Genomic DNA, 23,357 nt, shown 5'->3' on the forward strand with positions numbered 1-23,357 from the left:
ATTCTAGCTTTGTTAATTTTCTATGTTAAGATATAAATATAAATATATATACATATACCCACAATGGGTAAGATGCATATATCACAAATACTTCTGCCTGCAGTTCTTACATGCTGTTGATCTGCACTGGAGACGTGTGTGTGCGTTTATGTGCCTGGAGAAAGCAAACACCCCAGCCCAGACCCAGGGCGGGGAACCCTCCCGGGCAGGGTGCGGGGTCGGGGCTGCAGCGATGCCCTCCTGCCGCCCCGTAAGTCGAGCTGCGTGGTGCCCGTCAGCAAGCTGAGCCCGACCTACCCACAGCAAAGCAAGTTCGGTCCTGGGCTCTGGGTGCTTCTGTTGGAAAGGGGACAAGGAGCAAAGGGGTTTTTGGAAATGACCGTGTGTGAGCATAAGCATATGGGGAAGCAAAAGTCCTGCGATGGTTCTCACCGGAAATTGTGCTTTGCTTGTATCATCTTGCACTTATGACTTGTTTATGTATAGACATCTGTTTAGGAGAACCCTAAATTACGGCATCCTCTTAGCACCTTGCAAAAGGGCAACACAACAAGAAACGAATCACGGTGATGTGGGAAGGCTGTGACCTTACCTCTCCCCGCGTCGTCAGGAATGGAATTCCCAGCAACATCAATGCCTAAATTACCATAACTGGGCATACAAACCATGACTTCACTGGGATGAGGGAGGCAAACTGCACTACGCTGAGCTGCTTTGGGACATTTCTTTGGACTTCACACCTGCAGATACATTTCAGAGTGATAATGAGTCATTTGCTTTATTTAAACAGAACCAAAGCCTCTGAAGTTGAAGCTGATCTTCAGGAAGAGCTCACACCACACCTGTACTGGAAACCCCTCTTTGTCTCTTAAATGTTCCCAGCCGAGGAATCAGCCCAGGGCTTGTGCTGGCTTCTCTGAAGCCAGTTGTCAGTTCATGCGACATATCTACGATGTGATCCACAACCACAACATATTCAAATAAAATACAATAACACGGTGATGTGACACTTTTATTTCCAATATCTGCCATCTAACTACAAACACCAAGCATACTGCTTTGTAAAATTATAGGGAAGTAAAGTGGAAAGAGAAAACTGAACTCAGGAAAGGGAACAGATAGAAATCTTGCTTTCGAGAAGGATGCCAAGTCATAACATCCCATCCTGGCCCCTCTACAAGACCTGGCGAGTTTGCTTCCCTTGGCAAACTGCGAAATCACACTTCTTCCAGCTTATAGTTACACTCTTAACAATAAGTGCTTTGGGACAGACTGAGCCTCTGAGAGCTCCAATCAACTGCCCTGGTAACCAATCTACATACAACCTGCTGGCGAACGAACTGGCTCTTAATTTATTTGGGGCATGTGTCCCTTGGAGCCTTTCCAGGCACCGGTAACCGCTGTGTTATTTTGGGTGGCTTTCGTGCGCTGCATGGGAGCGTTTACATCACTACGAGAAGAGAAGAACCAATTAGTGGTTTTATAACTTCTTAAAACCTGATTTTTGTAGGGAATAAGACAGCCAGTAGATTCATCAGAGGTGAGGGGGGTCAAACAAATGCTCTCACATCCCAGCTGTGCTCTGGTACGTGCTGTGGAGGGCTGGGACCAGCAAGCCCGAAGCATTCATGCCTCCTTCTCCCCCTCTTGCAGCCAAGCTGCCAAGAGGCATAGGGCTAATCTCACAAAGGAGCCAGGATCATTTTTTTTTCTTCTTTTAAAGAACAAAAAAAGGAACATTTTGCCATGACATTTTTTGTGCCATAAAATTTTATAGAAAGTGGCACTGTCCTCGTTCACTCCTCAGCCAGGAGCAGCGTGAACTGCCCAGGGGTTACGTTTTCTCCAGTAATTTAGTCCTGGATCCAGACGGGCACCTCAGTGGGACTGAGGGTGTAGACCTGCACGTCTGGGTAAGATTTAGATTAAACAGCGAACAAATATACAGATATTAGTGAACAAATGTCTACTGAACAACAACAACAAAACAGTGAACAAGTGTTCACACTGAGCAAGAGTCTAGCTTTGATAGTAAGGTGTCCAAAACCTACACCATGTAGGAGCCAAAATTTTCCAGAGCACCAAAGTCCCACTGCAAACTACTCAGAATTCCTCGTCTGTGTACCCATTTTTGCCTGGAATCTGCATTTTCAAGTTTTCTTTTCCCTTTAAAGGCTGCCTGTTTCCGTGCCTTACGCTACTCTCCTTGGTGAGCCCTGCTCAAATTGTTCTCGGTGCGTTAGCACGCTCGAGCAGCCCCGTCACGGTTCTTAAAAATATTACATATGCCAAAATATTTTGACTGCGAACGTGAAAAACATTTACAGCATCCAGAGATCCCTGTCCCTGCAAGCCTTGTGAAGAACAGGCTCAAAACAAAACGACATTGGTGGTTATTACCACTGCCAGCCTGCTAATTAGCTAATTACCAAAGCAACCACCATGACGAGGAAGATGAGGATCAGCCCAGGCAGAGCCGTGGCATCAAAATGCCCAGGGTGAGCGACGGGACAGAGGAGAGATCCAGGGGCACCAGCGATGCATGGAACAGCTCCTGCCTACAGTGTGGACGCAGGGAAGGGAGCGTTGGTTACTGGCTCCTGCGTCTTGTCTCATAGAAAAGGAAAGGAAAGCCAGGAATCCCAAACTCATGACAGCGATAACCCCTGCGAGCCTGCAGAGGAGGCTTTGAGCACACGGCGGAGCAGAAACACACACGCCAGGTGTAGGCTTCCACACTGCTTTTTCCTGAATGTAAACAACAGCAGAGCAAAACACCTCAGTATAAGCTTGCTCTGAAGCGTGACTCTTTGTATGGATTTGCCAAAAAGGACCGTCCTGTCTCCACCCCTAACCATCCCAGCATCATTTCAGCTTCTGCTCTCCTTTCTCCTAGCCCCGGCTCCCGATTTACTGCACTTTCTGCCCCAGAATCAAGGCGAAAGTTTCTTACAAAACCTGCAAAAGCAGAGCTCCTCTCAGCACGTTTCCGGCCTTTATTCCCCAAGAATATTTCCCACCGGCAGCCTCACGCCCAGTGTCATTTTGCTACAAAGCCGAAGCGCCGTGCTTCTCAGGCAGATAACGTCACAAGCGTTACGCCCGGGAGATAACGTCTTGATAGCCAGCTCCGGCCGTGGAAGGCGTCCAGCAGCGGCGTGCAGCCCAGCAACCTGCCCCAAACACCGAGAGCTTCCAGGATGTGGGAGAGCAGCGCTGCGATCAAAACCAGCCTCCCAAAGGTCCTGTGGGACTGGGAAGAACCGATGGCTGACTCACCGCTCACGGCACATGTCTTCAAGGAAGCCAACAGTAAAATAAATGGGGCAATGAATGGACTCAAAATTGGCTCCCCGGGGCCGGGGGCACCCTGAGGTGCAGCCTACAGCAGGTTTCAGTCCCCAGCACCCAGCCTGGATGCAGCAAGTGAGAGTTTGGGCAGGGGGGCCGTAAGAAAAGAAACAGCATCCAGACGTAAATGACTTGCTGCCACAGCTGATTTGTTGATTCTGTAAGAAAATCTTGGTGCTGTTGCAATGCTTTCCTCACTTGTGTGTGCACTGGATACTCAGCAAATACAGATTTAGCAAGAAGGCATTGTTAAACTAAGATACACTCCTCCTTCAAGATTTATTTTGCATACTCACTATTAATAATCTGCCACCACACTCCTGCAGTTCCTCTGAGTTAACACTCAATATTGCCCCCGAAGTGACAATTTACTGTTGACACTGTAATCTTAGGCTAAGCCGTGGAGCCTGACAAACGCTGTTAAAAAATAAAATAAAATTAAAATAAAATAAAATAAAATAACAAACCTGCCAAGTGCTCAAAATTTTAGTAGAACAGCTAGGAAAAAGAACTAAGTGTGGAAATACCATTCCTCAAATCCAAGCTGGTACATCTGAGAAGGAAGGTGGTTTCAAAAGCGGGCCCTGTGCACAGCCATGCTTAGCGTGCTCCCAGAACTGAGGCTGAGAAAATGTGAAACTGGCATCTGCCTGGTGCTGCAACCCTCGAGAGGTTTGTTGGGAGGTTGTGTGTTTGTTCCTTTGTTTCTTTGTTTTTACTTTACACCCAACTCAGGGTCCTGCAAAAGCAAGAGGAAGATTCCTGCGGACTTTAGGCCTTCAGTCGTGCCTTTCTGTGCACCCACGTTATTAAAGTGAATTTAATGCTTTTAATACACAATTACTGCAGGCCCCGACCCTGCAGCTGACAGCACCAAGACCTGCTGGCATCCCTAACAAGCACACAGGTGAAAAGTAAATCACTCAGCTCTAAGATCAGGTGCTAAATCACAAGCCCCAGTTTTATAATGTTTGCCCTGACAAAGCCATGGCTTTTCCTGAGGTAAACAATCGCCTTTGTTCTCAGGAGGTCAATCAGGCAGGGATGGGCTGCATGACCTCCCCGGGTCTGTTCCCATCCCACTGTCTGTGACCTTTGGTGCTGGTCTTCCATCGTCTCGTATCTTACTACTCCGAACAGCAAATTTCTGTTCCCTTCTCTACCTCATTTCAAATCATCTTTAATTTAATTTCAGTGACCTCCCTTCACGATAAGTTCTTCTAATTGGGTCCTCTCTGGATCAATAGCCTGCTTTCATAAGTGAAGTGTTTCTATTGAAGGCCCCTCCATTTTAGGTGGCCTAATTATTGCAGTTAATTGCTTCAGGCCTAAGAAGCAAGTTTTCAAGCCAATGTCAAATTTTCTCTGCTCCTTCTAAAATGCTGCCTTCACTGCAAACACGCAAGGTTGCTTGTTAGGACCCTCAAGGCTAGAAAACAAGTCATTAAAAAGAAATACCTAAATCATAACAGCTGCAAAATCTCAGCATAAACTAATCTTTTCCAGTAGGTTTTTGTTCTTTTTACAATTGCAAGGTTGCATACAGAAAGATATTTTTATTTGTCTTCAACAGAAGTTAGTAAGCGTGTCTGGTTTGCAACATCACTTGTGAAAGCAAAGGGGAGGCATTTCCTTCTACCTTTGTATGCACCACGTTCCTCCGAGTCTTTTTTTCCCCTAATTCCTCAGCTACAGTTAAACACGTGCAGATTTGAGAATTTGCTGTGTCACTACAATCAGGTCCCCTGAGCAGTGCCAGTGTCACAATGAGGCACTTGCCCAACCAAGGCTTTTTTTTAAACAAGGTCACACTTCGTGGATTTAATGTTACAAAACCACATAATTACATTGGGCTCCACCTAGAAGGCTGCATGGAAGCCCTGCACGAGTTACATGAGGCTAAATCTGAAGTCTTCTGCACTGACAAATGGCCAGAATACAAAGGGGGGATCGCACGAATACCCATGGGGGAATATGGTTAAAAAGTACCATCCTCCCCGTTCTTGCTGTCTCCAGTGATGTATTACTAGGCAAAACTAAATTGCTCTCACAAGTGCTTTATAAAATCCTTTGCATTTTCCTCTCTGTCCATTAACGCACTGTGACTTGCCTGCGTTTTATCTCTGCAGATTTGCAATTGCAGTCTGCACAGGGCTGGGCACTGACTGCTCAAAGCACCCAGCTACTGTGGGACCACATTATTTTTCTCCATCTCTGTCTGCAGTTCGTGCATTATGGCAAAGTTATAACAGTTAAAAATACATGTTTAACCTCCCAGAGACAGCCTGCAGAAAACGGCATAGCAGAATACACAGAAACAGGAGCAATGAAGGACCTGGCATTCAGCTACCCAGCGTAAATCATGGCTGTGTTACATCAAATCACTTTGGAAAATACTTTAACACGGTCGGTACAAAGGTCCAGTTATTGAAATCAAGATTTATCATTGAACAGAAGCCAAAAGCATACAGACTTCTTGAAACCTAATATTCTGCTTCTTAAAAATGTGAAGAGGAGAAATTCAGGAAGTATACAATCAGCGATGTTTTTATTCAAAGGGTGCATTATTAGTACTTCACCAATGTCTGTTAGAAATTTAGCTGGAAGATGTTACTGAGAGAAACCTGCTCTTTAAGATTGGACTGTGTCTCTCGTATGCATGCATTTGAAAGGTTTATTTTAGTCCTGTTGTGATGAGATATCACCGTACCCGTAAAATGTCACCACTCAAATATGTATGCTTCTAATATTGATTAACAGTTACCTTATGGAAGGGGCTCACAGCACCAGGATCCAGTCGCGCAGTGACAGTGACACGACATAGGTTTTGCCAGGGGAAGGAAAAGGACTCAATGGAAATCGGAGGTCATCAGCACTTCCCATCATTGTGCTTTAAATACGCTCAGCGCTCGCTCTCTTGCCATTGTTCTTCACGTTCACCTTTGGAAGCAGGGTCAGTCACAACTGTTTAAAACAAAGTCAAAAGAAAATTTGAGAATGTGCTTGAGCCACGCGCATGGAAAACGCCGCAATTGTTGTTATATCTTACACAGAAGAAATAAAAAGTTCTCCCTCTCTGTCGTTTACTCATTAATTTTCTCCAAATCATTTCGGAGATTTGCTGGGACCAGACCAAGCACAGAATACCAGTCTCGGTTAAAAATTACTGGGACAGGTGGATGGGATAAGGGATCCAGGAAGGAAATCTTAAACACGGTATTCCAGCAGTGCTTCAGCTGTGTGTGTTCCATCTCTGCCAGTACAGATATATTTGTGTCATGTCCATGTGGCAGGGTGTTCTGCTCATGACCATGTTACAGCGTTGCAGCCCAGCCCCGCTCCCACCTAAGCAGCAGACCTGCTGCCAATTTCCAGTGGAATCGCATCGGGCTCTTAAATTGGCAGCGGGCCCTTTCGTCTGAGATGTTGATAGAAATACCTCAGCACATTATAAAATCACCGAGTAAGTCGTACCAGGCAGAGCAAAATCCCCCAGCTCTGGATGCCCCTTTTCTTAAAAATGGTAACGGAAGCATCCTGAAGATAGCTTTACCTTGTAACCCTAATCGCACATCCCGTGCTGACATTGATTCAGTACAGACACCAACATTAACCCCCGCCCCCCCAAAACCAAACGGCAGAGGGCTTTGTTTTATGCATCGCACACTGATCAGAACTTCCCTCATCCCAGGCTTTCATTGCTAATGCATTAGTGTCAGCAGGAGAACCAGAGCTCTTCCAACTGAAAATGTCAAATTTGCATCCCAAATATAAAATATTAATCTGGTTTCTGCCATAAATTGCATTTTCTTAAAGCCTTGGGAAGGTATCAAACCAAAATCCCTGGCATTCCACTTTGATTTAGTGAAACAGCAGAGTAATTTCCTAGATCACATTATAACCCCTCCTGGAAGGAGCTTAGCTAATGAATTAGTGGCTTTTAGTCAGTGCTAGCTAGAAGGACACTCCATCGGGTGACAAATAATGTGTTCAGCAAACTGCAGGAGAAGCCTGGTGACTGCTCCGTGCCTTTATGGCTCGGCTCTGGGTATGCAAAAAGCGCAACAAGCTGCCCAGTGCCTTCACCTTTATGCGAGATGCCAGAGTGACTGCAGCTCTGTGGTTCATCCTGGGGCTGGGCATAAACATCCCCTGAGCTACGTTAACATGACGATCATTACCAGATAAACTGATTTAATGTCTCACCAGTAAAATATCAGTAATAGTCCATAAAGTTGTTAGAGCTTGACTTACCAGTCTGCTGGTGTATAAAATTAGAGACCAGGGCGTGGAATTCCAAAGCAATCTGATAAAATATATTGGAATATTTGAATATATCAAGGGCTCATTTTCCCAGAACAGAGCAACTGTTTAGACTATACTTGATATTAAACATTTCTCGTTTTAGTTTGCTCTGTTTCTCACAGAAGCTCTTAATATAAAGGAAAAATACCAAACATTGATACCTATTTGAGCATTTTTGCCTGAATGCACAAGAACATTTTTTACATTGGCATGTAGCAAGAGGCGAGGATACAGATGGTCAGTTCGCTGTCTGTTGTGACGGGATGCAGGTCCGCAGCACTCAGCTCGTGTCACTGGAGATTTGCCAGGTTACACAAGTTCTCCTAAATTTAATGGCACTGAAAGCTGGAGGACTTTCTCCTTGTAGTCTCTCCAACTGGCATTAATGTCTCCAGAAATTACTGGGTAGTGTTCCTCTACTGTTCTTCCTACACTGTGTTTTTGTTGAGCCTTTTATTCAGTCTTATTACGGGATCAAAGCCACTGCTGAGATCATAGCTTTCAAATGTGACTTGGATTTTTTTCAGTGTAAACAGTGTTTAAGTGACTACAATGCTCATGAGCAGTACCACACTGGCCACTCTGAAGTCTGCGCCCTGTAAGCGATGTTGTTTCTCCATATTTTCTTTAACCCTCAAACCTAACAGAGAGATTTCCATTTTGACTCCACTATCATCCTGCTGGTTAAACCCAACGGCACGATATGCAGAAATAAACAGAACAGCTTTTATACGTATATGCGAGGAAATGAGTACGCGTTTGTCAAAACAGAATGACTAATCGAGTAAAAAGTTCATTTTCGTAGAAGTTCTGGGAACGCACAGTGATGCAGAAAGGAACAAAGAAGGAACTATTCCTAGTCAGAACCAAGAAATGATATTATCGGTAGATGGAGCAATGGGAAGGAAACTGCCATGGACCAGTTGGAGAAGTGCTGAGAGAAGAAACTGTTTGTTAGCACATCAAGGAGTGATGTATAGCTGAATTTCTTAAAGAAAATTATGTTTTTATTCCATATTTATCTAATGCTCAGAGTACAAATGTAGCTCCAGTGTATTTTTAAGCTGCATAAGTAGTATCTGTGATAACCACATATGCGCCTCCCAGTGAAAAATCACAATACTGTGAGATGAGTTTAGAAGGTCCTGATGAGAAACCTGCCTTACTCAGGGTCTGCATCAGGACTGAATCACCTGGTGTTACAGGGAACACTGTGAGAACAGTAGAACTAGGAACGTGTCAATTGTCACCACGCCATTTCATAGGCGTGAGCTGAAAAATGGGTAATAAGCCTACTAACAAAAGAACAGATCAGAGTTTTACTTTGAGCATATCTTGAAAAAAAGAGTTCTAAATTCAGTTTATGAATATAAGTTTCCACATACGAATCAACCGGTCTTTGAAATGTCTCCCTGCAACAAAACCGTATCTTTCTTCTCACCAGAGAATTAAGAATAAAGTTCACTTATTTTCAAGTGAAAATCACTAACTGATCTAAGGAACCTTTCAATGAGGAGTGCTTACTTTGTGTGTTTCATCTTTGGTCTGAGAGACATCAGAAACTTTGGAGAAGAAAAAAAGAACGAGGGTAGGCTTTTTGTCTGCCCAGCACCGCCTGTTCAGGATGACTGTCGGGCTGTGCCTCCACTTGCTCATTTTGCCTTCTGATCGTACAGGTGCTGGACCTTCCACGTAGGCACCCCCTGCTCCTGGTGAGAGAGGACACCTGGAAATGCTCCCTGCCCAGAGAGCAGCGGTCACAGACCTGAGGAGAAAAGGGAGGATAGAGTGAGCAAGACATGAAAAATGCGTTTCCTCTCAGCTCTTACCTCTGCTGGATCTTTTCGAATACGTCACCTGCAAGAAGACAGTTTGTGATGCAGTGTTAAGGAATCCGGTGTAGGAATTCACTCATTTGTCCCCACCTTACTTAAAACACTAACTGAGCCGTTGTTCCCTTATTGTGCAAACATTTAATGCCTTGCTTAAACATTGAGCAACTAAACAATTCAAAAATGATTGTTCTGTTGCAATGCTTATTTAACAGTGACATACACTGATTCTTTAATAAAACACGCGTCAGAAACGCCTGCGTTTCGAGGTGATTTTTATTGCTGTCAGCTATGAGGTAAACGTTAACCTCAAACAAAATAAAACCCTGTGTGTGAGGCGAGGGGTCATGACTTAGCATCCATCCAGATCTGCCAGGAGGAATTAGATACGAGCACTGCTCTTAGATGTTTAGTTTTAGACTCCATCTTTCAGAGATCTGGAGCGCTGTCTCCATGTCTCTGGAGAGGCAGGAAGGCTGCAAGAGCTGCAGAGAGGACAGAAGGAGTCACCAAGCATCCCGGCTCTGCCCAGCCTTTCGGCTGAGTTCCTCCCGTGGTGACCACCAGGAGCACAGAGTTCTCAGTGGCGTTTGTTCTTCTATCAGCAATACTTACGGCTTTAAATGGCTGCTTTAATTTCCATGTATTTGTGAGCAGGCCCGAACATGTGCCCAAGACCCGTTTAGTTTTTAGAACTGTGATTAAGAAGCATTGTTCATTGTTTATGCTCACGCTCGTCTCTGTAGTGACTGTATCTCACGGGGCGTGTAAGGGATGTGTTTGCTGGGGCCAGTCCATAAACCGAGATTTCTCTGAAGTGTGTTAATGCCATACATCATCAAAAGAAAATCTAAACAGATTAGCAAAATGTTTTGTGCATCCTTTTAATGTTAGAACAACAGTAGTAATAAGCTGCAATCATTTACTCTCCCTTGCTGTAACATACAGCCTTTCACTTTTCTTGGGTTTAGGCCATTTCACATTTATTCCTATTTTCTAGCACAAGACCGTTTCTGATTCCATTATTTATGTCTTAAATTAAGCCATCTGCTGTAAGCTCCTCTCCTTTCTCAAGCCCTGTGACCCCTAGGCAATGTCCATGCCAGGAAATACCCCGCAAACCTTTCCTGCTGGCAGCCCGGGCAGCTCACCCCTCTCCCAGACAGCCTCTGCAGATGCTGGCAGTGCAGGGCGTGTGCCATCAGTCTGCACACTCGATCCTTTATAAAGGTTAAGAAGTTAATAGTAGTTGTAAAAGCGGTACATCGTAGCTTTGGGGCTATTCCCCAGCGTAGATGACTTTAAATGTGGTCCTATTATGTGATACACCCTCAAGAAAATCCCAAAGAATCAGTGATGTGTATTGCCATAGCCAGTTGAGATGGTTAAAGATGCAGCCCAATGATAAGCAATTCCATGCTGAATTCCCCAGATACATGAGCTACCACCATTAAATGAAGAGGAAAATGGATCCAAATTGCACGCACTTTGTTACTAAAATTGGTGCTAGCACATTGATACTGCAACCACTGTTCGTATTTTGGGAAGAAATGTTGCTAACCTTGGGGAAGAACAAACAAATAGTGGCTAAAATCCACTGACACAGTAAAACAGGATTTTTACGTGCTTGAGGATTTTGGTGTTCCTCTCTTCACTAGGTTCACAGAGTTTAAGTGTTTAAGTATTTAAATGTTTGATGGGCTGTCAAATGGATCTGATACACTAAAGCTACAGTAGATTGCAAGAAATGGCTTCAAACATCTGGGGAGAAGAGTACGGTGGGAGATTAAAGGTGATTTACACCACCAGGCGTAGCCTCTGAACTAGAGGAGCCTTCAAGCAACAAGACCAGAAGCCCTGATGGATAATTCACCAGAGAAGTTTGCCGGCAGCACAGGAGCAGTTAAAAGAAAACTCTGAAGCTTACTCGTGACTCTTTGATATTGGCACACATTTTAAAGGCAATATAAAAATACACAAAACAATGCAAGCAGATAGCATCGATCCATTTGCATATTTTGGCTAGGAGGGATTATGGATTATTAGACCTTAACTGACACAGATATCAAAACCCCTTACATTTCAAGCGTTATTCCCCTGTACTGACCCAAACAACTTGCATTTAAGTAATGAATAGCTTTCAAGTTCTTACGCTTTTCTTCATATCCCAGCTCCAACAGTTCTGGTCAAAAACAATCCCATAAATTTAATGGGAGAACAAGTCAGAGTCCTCGAAGCCAATAAATATTCACCGTGACATGAATTACCGTCAGCTGCTGTCTCTCATCTTGTTTTGACTTTTTTTAGAAGACTTTTTTACTATATGCTCACTCAAAGTATGGAAGGTGTCACTTTGGCTTTCACATTGCCTCCCTTTCTGGAAAAATACAACACATATATCAAGAATTTTAAGCGCTAACATCTGCAGGAAAACACAGCCTGAGCTGAGTCACATACACACAAGCCATTGGGAAAACTCTGCTGCTACCTGGATGTGCAAGAATGGAAACTGTTGCTTGGGGCACTTCATATATATGTTCCTCTTTTAAAAAATCTTATCTATGACCAGAAAGACCTAAAAATAGGCAGAAGCCTTTAAAACCAAATTTCCCTGAAAAAAATGAGCCACACTAAAAATGACATTTTTAAGTCTGAGCTTAACCATAGGCAAGGTTGGCCCAGAAATGCATTAAAAGATCAACTATTAAAAGCTTTATTTATCCAGGGGAAAAAAAATAATAAAAAAGGAGACAAAATATACAGAAAATAAGCTCTTGTGATTAATGATTTAGAATAAAAATCAAGATGTTGTTACTGATGGGGTAAAAAATAAAGCTATGCATAATTCCCTTAAAATTAAGTAAGATGGCCATAAAGAGCTTGTTTTTAACTACAGCAAGACACTGAAGCTAGAACTAGAAAAGTTGCAAAACAAAATAAACCGAATTTTGTCCAAATTCAGTGTATTATATTACAGTCATCTGCTAGTGATTACGAGCCAGTGAGGTCTGTTGTAAAATGCTTACAAAGGATATAGAAATAGTCTTCAAATATGAAACAAATTAGGAATAACTGGCCTCTAAACAAGTATTTGATGTCATGAAAAAGATGGTAAGAAAACGAAAACCTCAGAATGCTTTTTCGACCAGCTGCCTTAAACAACCCTCGCTTCCATTTTGGAAGGGCCCGAGTCAGACGTGACATAAGCGTGATGTAAACTACTGCACAGCGTTGATGCTGGGAAACCTGCCGTAATGCACCGTTTGTTACAGCAGAGAGAGTGAGAGGGGGGTTATTAACATGTAACTTATACCACCACCCTCCTCTTTGAACCTGGACCGAGTGAACTGGGATGATGAGAGGTATAAAGATATTATAGAACAGCTGCCTGTGGCACATCCCAGTTAACTCGAGTATGTATACCCCTTTGAGTTGGATCTCTAGCTTCTGTTCTCGGTGTTTAGATATTGCACGCTGCGGAGCTTCATTTTTACTCTCACCAAAAAGCCTGAAGCAAACGAGCAGAGCAGAGCCTGAGGCCTGGCTCTTACAGCATGCACTTTCCGCCTTTAAGGGCCCCATAACTTCCCTTACAAGAAGGACTTAAAATAAATACACTTCCAAAATTTTGTGAAAGCAGCAAATGCCTGTGTTTGTACGTATTTAGGAGCATGTCCCCAGCCCTGACCTAGACCTACTCAGCATTTGAGCTTTTATTTTTCCAAGTCAAAATGTTTTTAAATTTGGAGTCACGTTAGATCAACAGCAAATTATAGCAACACAATCTCTACAGCAATTTAGGAAATGGCTGTGGAAATTCCTTTCTGTTCCCTGCTCTGTGATACAGGTTTTCTGTCCATATTGACCCCAGATCTCAGTTACACACAGCGTCTTTGTTGTGCTCGGGAGGAAGGAAACAACCATATCACAGAGAGGGATGCTGACAGAGAAAGCAGGAAAAGGAGGAGAACATATGAGGGAAAAGGAAGCACATAGGAAGTTAAGGATAAGGTCAAAGCCTCAAGGCTCAGCACTGAGACATAGGGATTTGCAGGCTTTTCCAGCGTTAGTGACAAAGGGCCAGATCTACAAAAGGTATTTTAAACTTTTACCTCGTATTTAGGACTCTGAACTACCACCAAATCCAAGTCACCAAAACTGTGAATGTGAAGCCTCTGCACAGGGTGGTTCTAACTTCTTCCCTTGAGCGGGGACAGCTGCAGCACATGAGAGAACTAATGCTGTATGCTGGAGAAGAAGGCACCCAGCAGGCCCAACCTCCTCCCTGCCCACCCTGTTATGCTTCTTCCACCAAAGCTTTTCTCACCAGATATCCCTGCTTCGTGCCGTGGCTCACTGAGGCCTTTCAGCAGCCTGCAGTCCCTTTGCCCAAGTGACTTCTCCGCTGCTCGTCCTACCTCCGGAGCGCTGCTGTGAGAAACGAAGGGCGTGAAGCAAGCCGGCAGCATCGGGAAGCAACTGGCACTTGGAAGCAACTTGGAAGGAACTGGCACGATCAGGCTCCCAGTGTCAGCTGAGGAGAATGATGCTTTGTATTTCATTTCAAAAGTAACATCTGAGTTGTCATCGTGGTGAAGATAAATGAGGAAAGGCTGGAATGTGGTGGTTTCCTCTAGCTAAACCGAAAATATTGGAGACAAACATGGCAAGTGTTTGCGTAAGGAAATAATTTGCTTGCTCCCTCTGCAAATTTCTGTAAACATTTCCCCACCCAAAATATATGAAAAATGCCACTTCTCTCTGAAAAGCGGACGTATCACTCCAGATATGACATTAAGTCAAGCAGTGCGTTGTGAAACCACGAGAGGTGGCAAGTTAACCAAAAGTTAACTTTTCTATACAGGATACAATTCCAGTGCAGATATCTTCTACTGGGAAGTGTCACTTCTTCCTCGTTCCTTCAGTCTTCTCTAGGTAGTCACTGCCAAAGGATACTGGGCTGATGGCGATGTGTGTAACTGCTTCTCGTGTGTCATTCCCAGAATTTTTCAGCTGTGCCTTGGAGAGATGCCTTTAGGGTGTCTCTGAGAGAGCAGGTTTAGTTTCTGGGAGGTGTAATGATGGTGGAGCCAACTCTTTCTTGTAGCACAGTGGTCTGTATTTGCTCTGCTGTCATGACAAGTGTTCCACACATGGCACTTGAGAAGGGGACTGCTTCACACCTTGGGGGGACGGCTGGGGGAGCCTGAGGGGAGCCCCGGGGGGCTGAGGGGAGCCCTACGGCCCCCCGGCTGCCCTCAGCCTCCTCAGCCCTGCCAGGCGGGCTGCAGCAGGTGGGAGGGCTGAGGGGAAGGGGAGTAGCCGCCGAGCCCGGACTTTCCCCAGCGCTTCCCGGGCGGGGAAGGGAGGGCGGGAGGCGGCGGGCCGGGCCCCGCTATTAGTACCGGCCCTGCCGGGAGCTCGCCTCAGTGCTCAGCCGCCGTCTCCCGGGCACCATGCAGGGGCTCGGCGCCGCTCTGCCCGTCCTCGTCGTCCTTCTCCTCAGCGCCCAGCTCCCCGGGCCGGCCGTGGCGGACCATCCGCCCTGGGCACCGGGCGCCGAGCGGGCCCTGGACCCCAGCAGCCGCCTGGCCGTGGGGGCGGCACGGGTGGCTCTGCACAACTACAACTTCCACGCGGCGTCCCCGAGCGGGCTGCGGGCGCTGGGGCAGATCCGCAAAGCCACCATAAAGGTACCGGCACCCCCGCGGGGCGGCGGAGGGGGCGAGGGGTGGCCGCGGCTCCTGAGGAGAGCGGGGCGGGCGGGGGGCGCCTCGCAGCGGTGCGCTTGGAGGGCTGCGAGGGCAGAAAGCGGCGCTGGGAAACGAAAAATGAAATAATGATAGTTATCGTAGGAGAATGGGGCGGTGGGCAGCAGCCGAAGCGCCCTGAGGTAAGCGCGGCTCCGCGCTGGGCGCTCTCCCGCCTCCCCGCTGCCCCTTCCCCTCAGGGCGCTGCTTCTCCCCTCACAGGGTCAGGGCCCCCAGGTCCCCCAGCAGGGAGGGAGGGAGGAGCTGCCCCAAAAGGTCACTAATTAGCTGCCTGATTATTTAACTATCCCCCGAATTCAAGCCCCATATGCTGGTCGTGATAGCTCTGAGTGGTCCAAGCTGGGACCCAAAGCGCCACAGTGTGGAAGGGAGAGGGGAAACTGATGCATGGGGTGTGCGCCTGAAAGTAGTCAACATTTCCAGCTTTCTTACCCTTTATGAACTGCATAACCGTTCAGATTTTGTGTGTTACCTTGTGTAAGGTGAGGCTGAATGATGGCATTAGTCACTTTACCTGTCTGGGAAAGCCAGTGCAGTGTCCCGCTATGGATTTACCTGAGACCATAGCCTGTGGGTAGCTTACTGTTCTTATCACCGCTCTCAAATGCTTTGGTAAACATACAGCTTAACAGATGCTGAAGATGGGCGTGCGAGTGTGACATCTCGTTCTTCCTCTGAAGTTGCTGCAGCAATAGGTGACAGAAATTGACTACAATATTTGATGCTTCTCTTGAAATGTGCAGGTGGCCCTTCTGTATTTACTGGGCACTTTACAGGGTACCACACACACATGCATACATACACACTAACATTTACAGATGCTTGTGCCTCTGTTAAGCACAACAGCACAGCCTCTGGGAGCAGTGTGTACCGCTGGAGCAGTGCACTTCTCTTGTACACCAACAGGTATCAGGAGGTGGTTGGTGCAGATCCTCTTTCCAACCCCGGTGTAACCGAGTATTTCTCCACCTGGTATTGCACACCTGCCTTTTAATACAGCAAAGAAAAAATTGGTTCGTTATGGAGAAATGAAATGCCTCATTATTTCCTCACAGCACTTGATGCTGTAGGAGCTTGCTGTAACCAATTTATGCAGTTTACTTCCTTTTTTTCTCTGCATACTCTTGTTTTTATAGAGAAGAAACACTGCAGACACGGTCACTTCCTTGTTTCCTGTCCTCCACTGTAAAAAATGAAAAGAATTTCCTGGAAGGAATGTGCTATCTAATGTGAATATAAGAGACAGAAATATCGTTTGTTTTTAAGGCTAGTTACCTGTTTGCTAATGTATTATTGGATCTAGCAAAAATAGGGTAATTTCATTATTAAATGTAACCATGAGCATTGTATTTTAAAGCAAACATCGTTAGCCCACTGGCCATGCTAATTGGAAACAGGAGTGGAGACTGTCTCCAGTACAGTAACTGCTAGATGTGAAGGACTTTTCAAGTTCAGGTAAAAGCAGACTTCAGTGCTTTCCTCTTCTGGCAAAAAAGTGGCAGGGTACGTAGGTTATGTAGGAAAAGCTAGATACTGAGAGGCAGAGAAAATGGCCATCTTTGCTGGCTTTTCCCTCCCCAGTAGCCAGGACAGAAGCCACCTGAGCTGGCTTGCAGGGGCAGTGGAGGGCTGCAAGGTGGGGACCCCCCAGGGCCCCGTGGCAGCGTGCAGCAGCGGTGCCGGCTGCTTCATGCTTTGGGGTCGGGGCAGCCCTCTGACCCCCGGAGTGAACACAGGCCGGTGGGCAAACACAGAGGAGATGGGGTGAGAGGGATTGCCCCTTCTAGTGCCAGCAGAGGGTTAGAGCAGTGTAAACTTGTTGTCAAACTGCCTCCATCAGGACCTGGAATGAAGCTGCTCATAAATAGCTGCTCTGGCCTTTACAGTACTAGAAATCCGTCGTGAAAGTTGCATTATTTTTGAGCCTGGTAATAAAACAATCCCGTGACCCAGCTGTTGAGTGGAAAAATGAATTACTCACTTGTTTTCTTTTCTTTTGGACACTTTTATCTGGCTGCTTTCAGCCTGCCATCATTGTGTCATGTACAATATCCCTCAGCCCGTATTTAATTCACACTATGCAACAGTTTACAGTAATGCACCGCGGGTTAATAGTGAAAGTAATTGTGGAAGTAAAAGCGCTTTTTTTTTTTCTTAGAAACTAGAAATACATTTGTAAAAAAATAAAACGATTTCATGCCAAATGTAAGATCTCCCTGCTGAGAGATCAGAAGTTCTCTGGTATGCATAACCTATGTGTTTTAGCTGTGTAGTGCCACTTGAAAGCTTTCTAGGTGAGCAGTACTGCTGTGGTGGTGGTGTTGAAGACAGACAGAGTACCTACTCCAAAACCACATGAGCACAGAATTGTGTGTTCTGTTTTAAAGAAAGTGTTTAACAAGCCATTAATCATGAAGAGCTTTTAATCTCTTCTGTTGAGATGTTTTTAATCTCTTCTGTTGACTGAATAAAAAGTTCCACTCTTTTTTTATTAGTGCGTGGTATCAAACAAGCAAAATGAAACTCCTGAGATACTTTGTCAGAATATGATTACTGTTGTCAAAGTTATCAGAGCTTTTTTTTTTTTTTCTTTAGGCGATGAGGCAGGTGAAACCAGGGCAAGGAAGGTAATTCTGGAAGAAAAATTGAACGCTTTTTTAATGACTGAATATGCTGGACTGCAAAGCTCTGACCTGAGTATAGAAGAGCTGCTGTTAAGGACCAAGTCCCCTGTGTTGTAACTGGGAGCGTGCAGTCCAGCTGCTGTATTGTGCTGCTTGAGGAAGAGGTTCAGCAGGAAAACCCCTCCATTATCATCAGTTAATCCAGAGCTAAGCTTCTGCTTTGGGAGTGTTGTAGTCCGCCTGACTCTGTTTCAGGTTCTCTTATCTGTAGTACTGATGACAAGAAAAGGAGTAAGCCTAGGTCACCGGGCTTAAAAATACCAATACTTGATTCAATGAAGAATGCTAGAAAAAATTATCTGTAGTAATAGTATCTTTGGGTACCTTTCCAATAATTAGAGACTTAGGCTTGACTGCAGCAATTATGAGATAAGACCCTTTCCATAAACCTGCAGTTCAGAAAGTTAGTTTTTACCACTTTGCTATACTAAGAGTAAAATGTACTGTGTTAACATGTAAAAACCTGTCACTTTGACTTGAGACTAAGTGGATCAGGACAATATTTTAACCAGTGCACAAAATGAGGGTGGGAGAGAAGGACAGAGAAAAGGTTACAAAGGTCTGAACTCATCCTGTTTCTTTCATTCTATTCACGGTATTATGTGGCCCTACTCCAAACCTGGCTCTCTTTAAAAAGGAGATTTCCTGAAGGTAGAGCAAATGAGTAAACCAACATTTCCTCTTATCTGCAGCACGTAACGTGTATGTACTAAAGGCAGGTGCTGGGCTGATGGCCTTGCCCTGTAAATGAAACTCTGCTAACCGTACGCTGTTAATGGCTTCATGGAAGAAAAGATGATGGAACACAAAGGGCCAAGTTTAGATAAATACGTGCACGTTTCCGTTGGATTCTAACAGCGTTGTGCAAACAGCCAGAATGCCCCTCCTGTTTACCTGAAGAGGACTGTGTTTAGAAAAGAAATCAGACTACCAAACAGAGGTGTTGCTCTATGTATTGTTGTTTTTAAGATCCTTTTATCAAGGTTATTTATTAAGATCCTTTGCGTTTGCTGTTGGGATCAGCTCCATGGCCCTCACCTGGCCAATTTCATGGCATTACAAGGCCATGAGGTAGTCAAGGCACCCTCAGGTTCCCTCCTCCATGCTTGTGGCACACCTCAGCAAGACTACAGTTACACTGTGGGCTGACTCCTCCTCTCCTTCTCTTTCAGAGCATTCCAGGAGTTGGTCAGAAGCATTACATGCAGTTCACTACCGAAGACTACAGAAGCAGGGTAAGTTTACAGTCCCGCACGTTTCCTCTTACTGCGTGCATTACATAAACTCCAACTTCTTCAAAAACAAGATATATTTAAGTGCTTCTGTAAATGGAACTTAGGCCTTACTTTCCTGGTTATACCCTTCCAGCATGGGCCGTGGTTTGCAGGCGCTGCAGTTACCTGCTTTGCTCGCTGCCTGCAGTGGCTGTCTCAGCTAAGTCACATCAAGCAGCCAAGCTTCTGAGTCAGACCTCGTGGTGATCCAAACTCAGTGTCACAGTATGGTCCTCGTTAACCAGCTGTAGCTCCTGTTGTGTCCACACACCAAAGAGAGCAAATATTGTTGCTTTATTTTTAATTATAACCCTCTTTCCATGCATTCTGTCACAGCTGCCACTAGCAATTTAACTATAAGCATACCTTTTTCTATTACACGCTTCTTATACAATTGAAATTATTTTTAGAACTTAATCATAGAATCATTAAGGTCGGAAAAGACCTGCAAGATTATCTTGTCCAACCGTCCCCATACCACCAATATTACCCACTAACCCACGTCCCTGAGTACCACATAATATGAAGCATTATTTTTGGTTCAAGGCAGAAGTGTCATACAATGGAAGTCCCCATTATCAATTCATATTATTTCTTGAGAATTTGCAGGTATATTTCCAAGATGACTTGGTGCATTTCTGCTACATTTTAACTATTATATTTAAAAAAAAAAATCAGTTTAGTCTTGTTGTTTTTAACTTCTTTACCTTTCTGGAAGTAAAAAAAAGATATCCTTCTAAAGGCTTTCTATGACCTCTGTATAGCTTCATATAGCGTCTCATGTATCTAGTCCATACATATACTTCACATGTTAACGCCAAGATTTTCTTTTAAGAATGTGTTGCTGGTAAATAAAATGTTAAAGATAACAGTTTTAAATTGCTACTTCTATAGGACAATGCTGGGAGCTGCCTTGCTACAGTCTTGTATTCAAAGAAAAAGTCTCCGCCTGCTGTTAATATCAAGTGCATAAACACCAAAGACCAGAAGCAAATTCAAGAAGAGGACAACAGATTATACCAAAAACTTAAGCACCGCACCAAACCAATAATCGGAAGCAATATTCCAGGTATGCTCCTCCAAATAATCAACCGTGTTTCATTTCGTGTCAAAGAGTTTGGACACTAAAGGATACAAACAAACATACCTGTGTTTTAAAAAGCAGAAACACACAGTGCAACCCTAAAACTATAGAGCTAACTAACAGAACAACTGCCTTGCCGGTAGTTCCTGGGGAGAAAAAGACCTTCCATGTTTAGCAACGGTGGGAGTCAACACAATGTTGTGAGGGTGTTCTGGATTTAAAAACAAGACCATACAATTTGACAGTAAAGTGAATGCAGAATGTCCTCAAGTAATATCAACTGCCTCAACGCACTCACCTTGCCCAGCTGTGGACAGAATTTCACCAGGGATAACCAACAGAATTTTTCCATCCTGGAAACCGAGCGCCCTGCTCTCTCCTTTCCTTCAGGTGGCAATGACCTCTGTTATTGTGGACACTGGGTTCCTCACCTCCCTGGGGGGAACCTGTGAGTAATGTCTCTTGGAAATTTTCACTTCCTTCATGCTCTCATACTTCTGCGGTTGCAGTAGGTTTAGCACCACTTCATTCCCCTCCCTGTTCAAGATTGGAACGTGTCTGAAAGAAGAACCAATTCCCAGGCGTAGTGCTATGCCAGGCAAAAGTGCTCTGTGGTTGTTCGTTTTTCTGAGGAACAGCCAGAATTAATCATTTTTATATTACTGTTTTTCAGACAGCTTTGGAAATATTGAACCTGCCCTTGAGCCAGTGTGGGCTTTGGCTGTTGCTGGCAGCAGTTACATGATGTGGGAGAAGTCAACAGAGAAAGTGGGTTACTTCATGACACAAGTCAAGTCTGTGAAGCAGTGGGTAAGTGAAGTGGAAATTCCATGTCTGCCTAGCAGAAGCTGACAGTCTGTCGAGCAGCAGCGAATAAAACAGCTGTCAGCAGCCTCATGCTGCAAAGGGTGTGATTCTTCCAAAGTCCCAGTGGCTTCACAGCACACAAGTATCTCCATCAGAATAAATTATTTTGCCAGTCCAGGCTTTGGCAGAAAAAACCTGCTCATTTGGATAAAATTTAGTTTTCCTTGTTTGCATGAATGGATCTGTTGGCTTTCTGTAGGCTTAGTCAGGAAACAATTTGAACATCTGATCCTGCAGTTTATCAGCTCCACACTAAGTCCCTCCTAGTATCTGCCCTTCTAGCCAAGCTTAAGTGGAGCATCAGTCCAGTTCGTGCTCTCTGGGGAACGTACCTTACAGCTACAACACATGGGGTAGGAGTTCCCCAAGCTTTGTTTCTCTCTCTCACTAATCCGTGATCAATATACAGCATGTTCAGTTATTACTCCCAAGTTATACAGAATGGCTTCTTTCCAAAGGAGACTTCAGTAGTCAGCCAAAACCCTCACATTTATTTGACAGTTAACTCACTTCATTTCCATCCGTGTAAGCCTAGTTTCATGTCAGGCTACAGCCACGCTGTAGGTAGTGCCTTCAAAGGTTTTATGCAGTGAGTGCTCCTAATGCCCCTGCTGTCCATATACAAAAACCTGTCTTACTCCAGGCAGCTACCGTCAGTGAGCCCTATTCATCTCACTCCCTAAGCAAGCTAACTGCAGTCAAGTCAATCAGGTAACTTCTGACCTTCACCAATATAACCTGTGTTCTTGTTCGTTTTCCTTTGATACATGTCCAGATGAGGAAAGATGATTCCCTTGAGTTTGACTACGTCATCCTGCTCCACGAAATGCCAACACAGGTAAGAAAGCATGTTCTTATAACAGCTACCTTCACCCACAGAAAAACAGGGTGAGGACAAAAAAAGACAAACATTTTAAAATCTGTTCTCCAGGAAATTGTTTCGTGTCACATGCGCCTCATTTGGCTTCCTGGTCGCCCTCTGAAAGTGAAATACACCTGTGATTCCAACAGTCATCGGCTCGAAGATGGATCTGGAATGGAATCTGGATCGGCTGAAGTTATACATGAAAGGGAAGGAAATTTTTAAAAGAGATGGTCAGCTTTACGCACATATTAAATAGAAAACCTTTGTTAATGGCCTGAAGTTGTGATAATTTTTCTATACAAGTCTCACTACAGTAAGTTTCACTACAGGAAGTCTGAATGCTTCCACTAGTCTGTTTGTTCCAAAATGAATCTCTCTAATTTCTCTAAATTCATGTTCTAGAGATCTACCTAAACTTTGCTACTATATATAAACATACACAAGTTGATTTTATGTCACTAACTTACTGTTACTTATAGTAACATAGTTTGTGAACAGAAGTAATATATTTGGATAAAAATCTTGAGAAAAGTGTGAATCTGTCACTAAGAAATATTTGCTGACTTTTTTTGAGGTAGATATATGCTGATTGTTTTATTGGAGATAAATTAAAAAATGCCATTACACATGGTGGAAGCTGGGTTTTCTTTCACAATGCTGCTGACCCTAATTTTCCATCTTCTCCCACTACGAGGCCCTTGAAAGGATGTGGATGAGTAGAGGCAGCAAAACCTCTCCCCACAAAGCCACCCAGAAGCCAGTACCCAGCACCTCCCCTGTCCTAGTCCTGCTGAGGCACGGCTCCTCCCTGCTGTGTGTGCTTACATAAACTTCTTCTCTCATATTTGTGAAGTCAGCTCAAGAAATACTGATATAAGAAAAACACGTTTTGTTGTCTTGCCACAGCTGTCACCAGTCCAGAACACTGCAAGGCAGTGTTAGTCAGACGGAAATTGAGAATGTTGTCTTAGTCTATTTGCAGTACAAGCACAAGTCTTGCTCAGTGGTTAATGTGAAGGCTCTACGTGGGGGATATTTAAGTTGGGAGAGCTGATAACCTCCCACGTTTAGGCATTTTACACAGGTGTACCAGTGCCTGATACAAAAAGCTTGTCAGCAGAAGTGTATCAGCACATAACAGCCATTACAATAAGCAGCATTTTACATATCCTTCGAGTTTTCTTTTGTGCTGACAAACATTTCTCATCAAAAGTATGAAATCAGAGCTTTTACTGGCAACGTTTCTTTAGTTAAAAAAGAACTAACAGTGATAAAAACATATTTTAGAATTAAAACAGGAAAATAATAGAGATTTTGCACTTCG

General features: G+C 44.4%; 1 protein-coding gene across 1 annotated transcript; it reads left to right on the top strand.

The window, feature by feature from the left end:
- Nucleotides 1–14,901: 14,901 nt before the first annotated feature.
- On the top strand, nt 14,902–22,525 carry RARRES1 (retinoic acid receptor responder 1). Its single transcript, XM_035334254.1, has 6 exons — nt 14,902–15,181; nt 19,116–19,178; nt 20,112–20,286; nt 20,975–21,111; nt 21,944–22,006; nt 22,100–22,525. The coding sequence occupies exons 1-6, from the start codon at nt 14,945–14,947 to the stop codon at nt 22,253–22,255; spliced, it is 831 nt and encodes a 276-aa protein (XP_035190145.1). The 5' UTR covers nt 14,902–14,944; the 3' UTR covers nt 22,256–22,525.
- The last annotated feature ends 832 nt before the right edge of the window (nt 22,526–23,357 follow it).

Source organism: Oxyura jamaicensis, chromosome 9 (genome assembly GCF_011077185.1).
Source record: "Oxyura jamaicensis isolate SHBP4307 breed ruddy duck chromosome 9, BPBGC_Ojam_1.0, whole genome shotgun sequence".
Classification (NCBI taxonomy): domain Eukaryota; kingdom Metazoa; phylum Chordata; class Aves; order Anseriformes; family Anatidae; genus Oxyura; species Oxyura jamaicensis.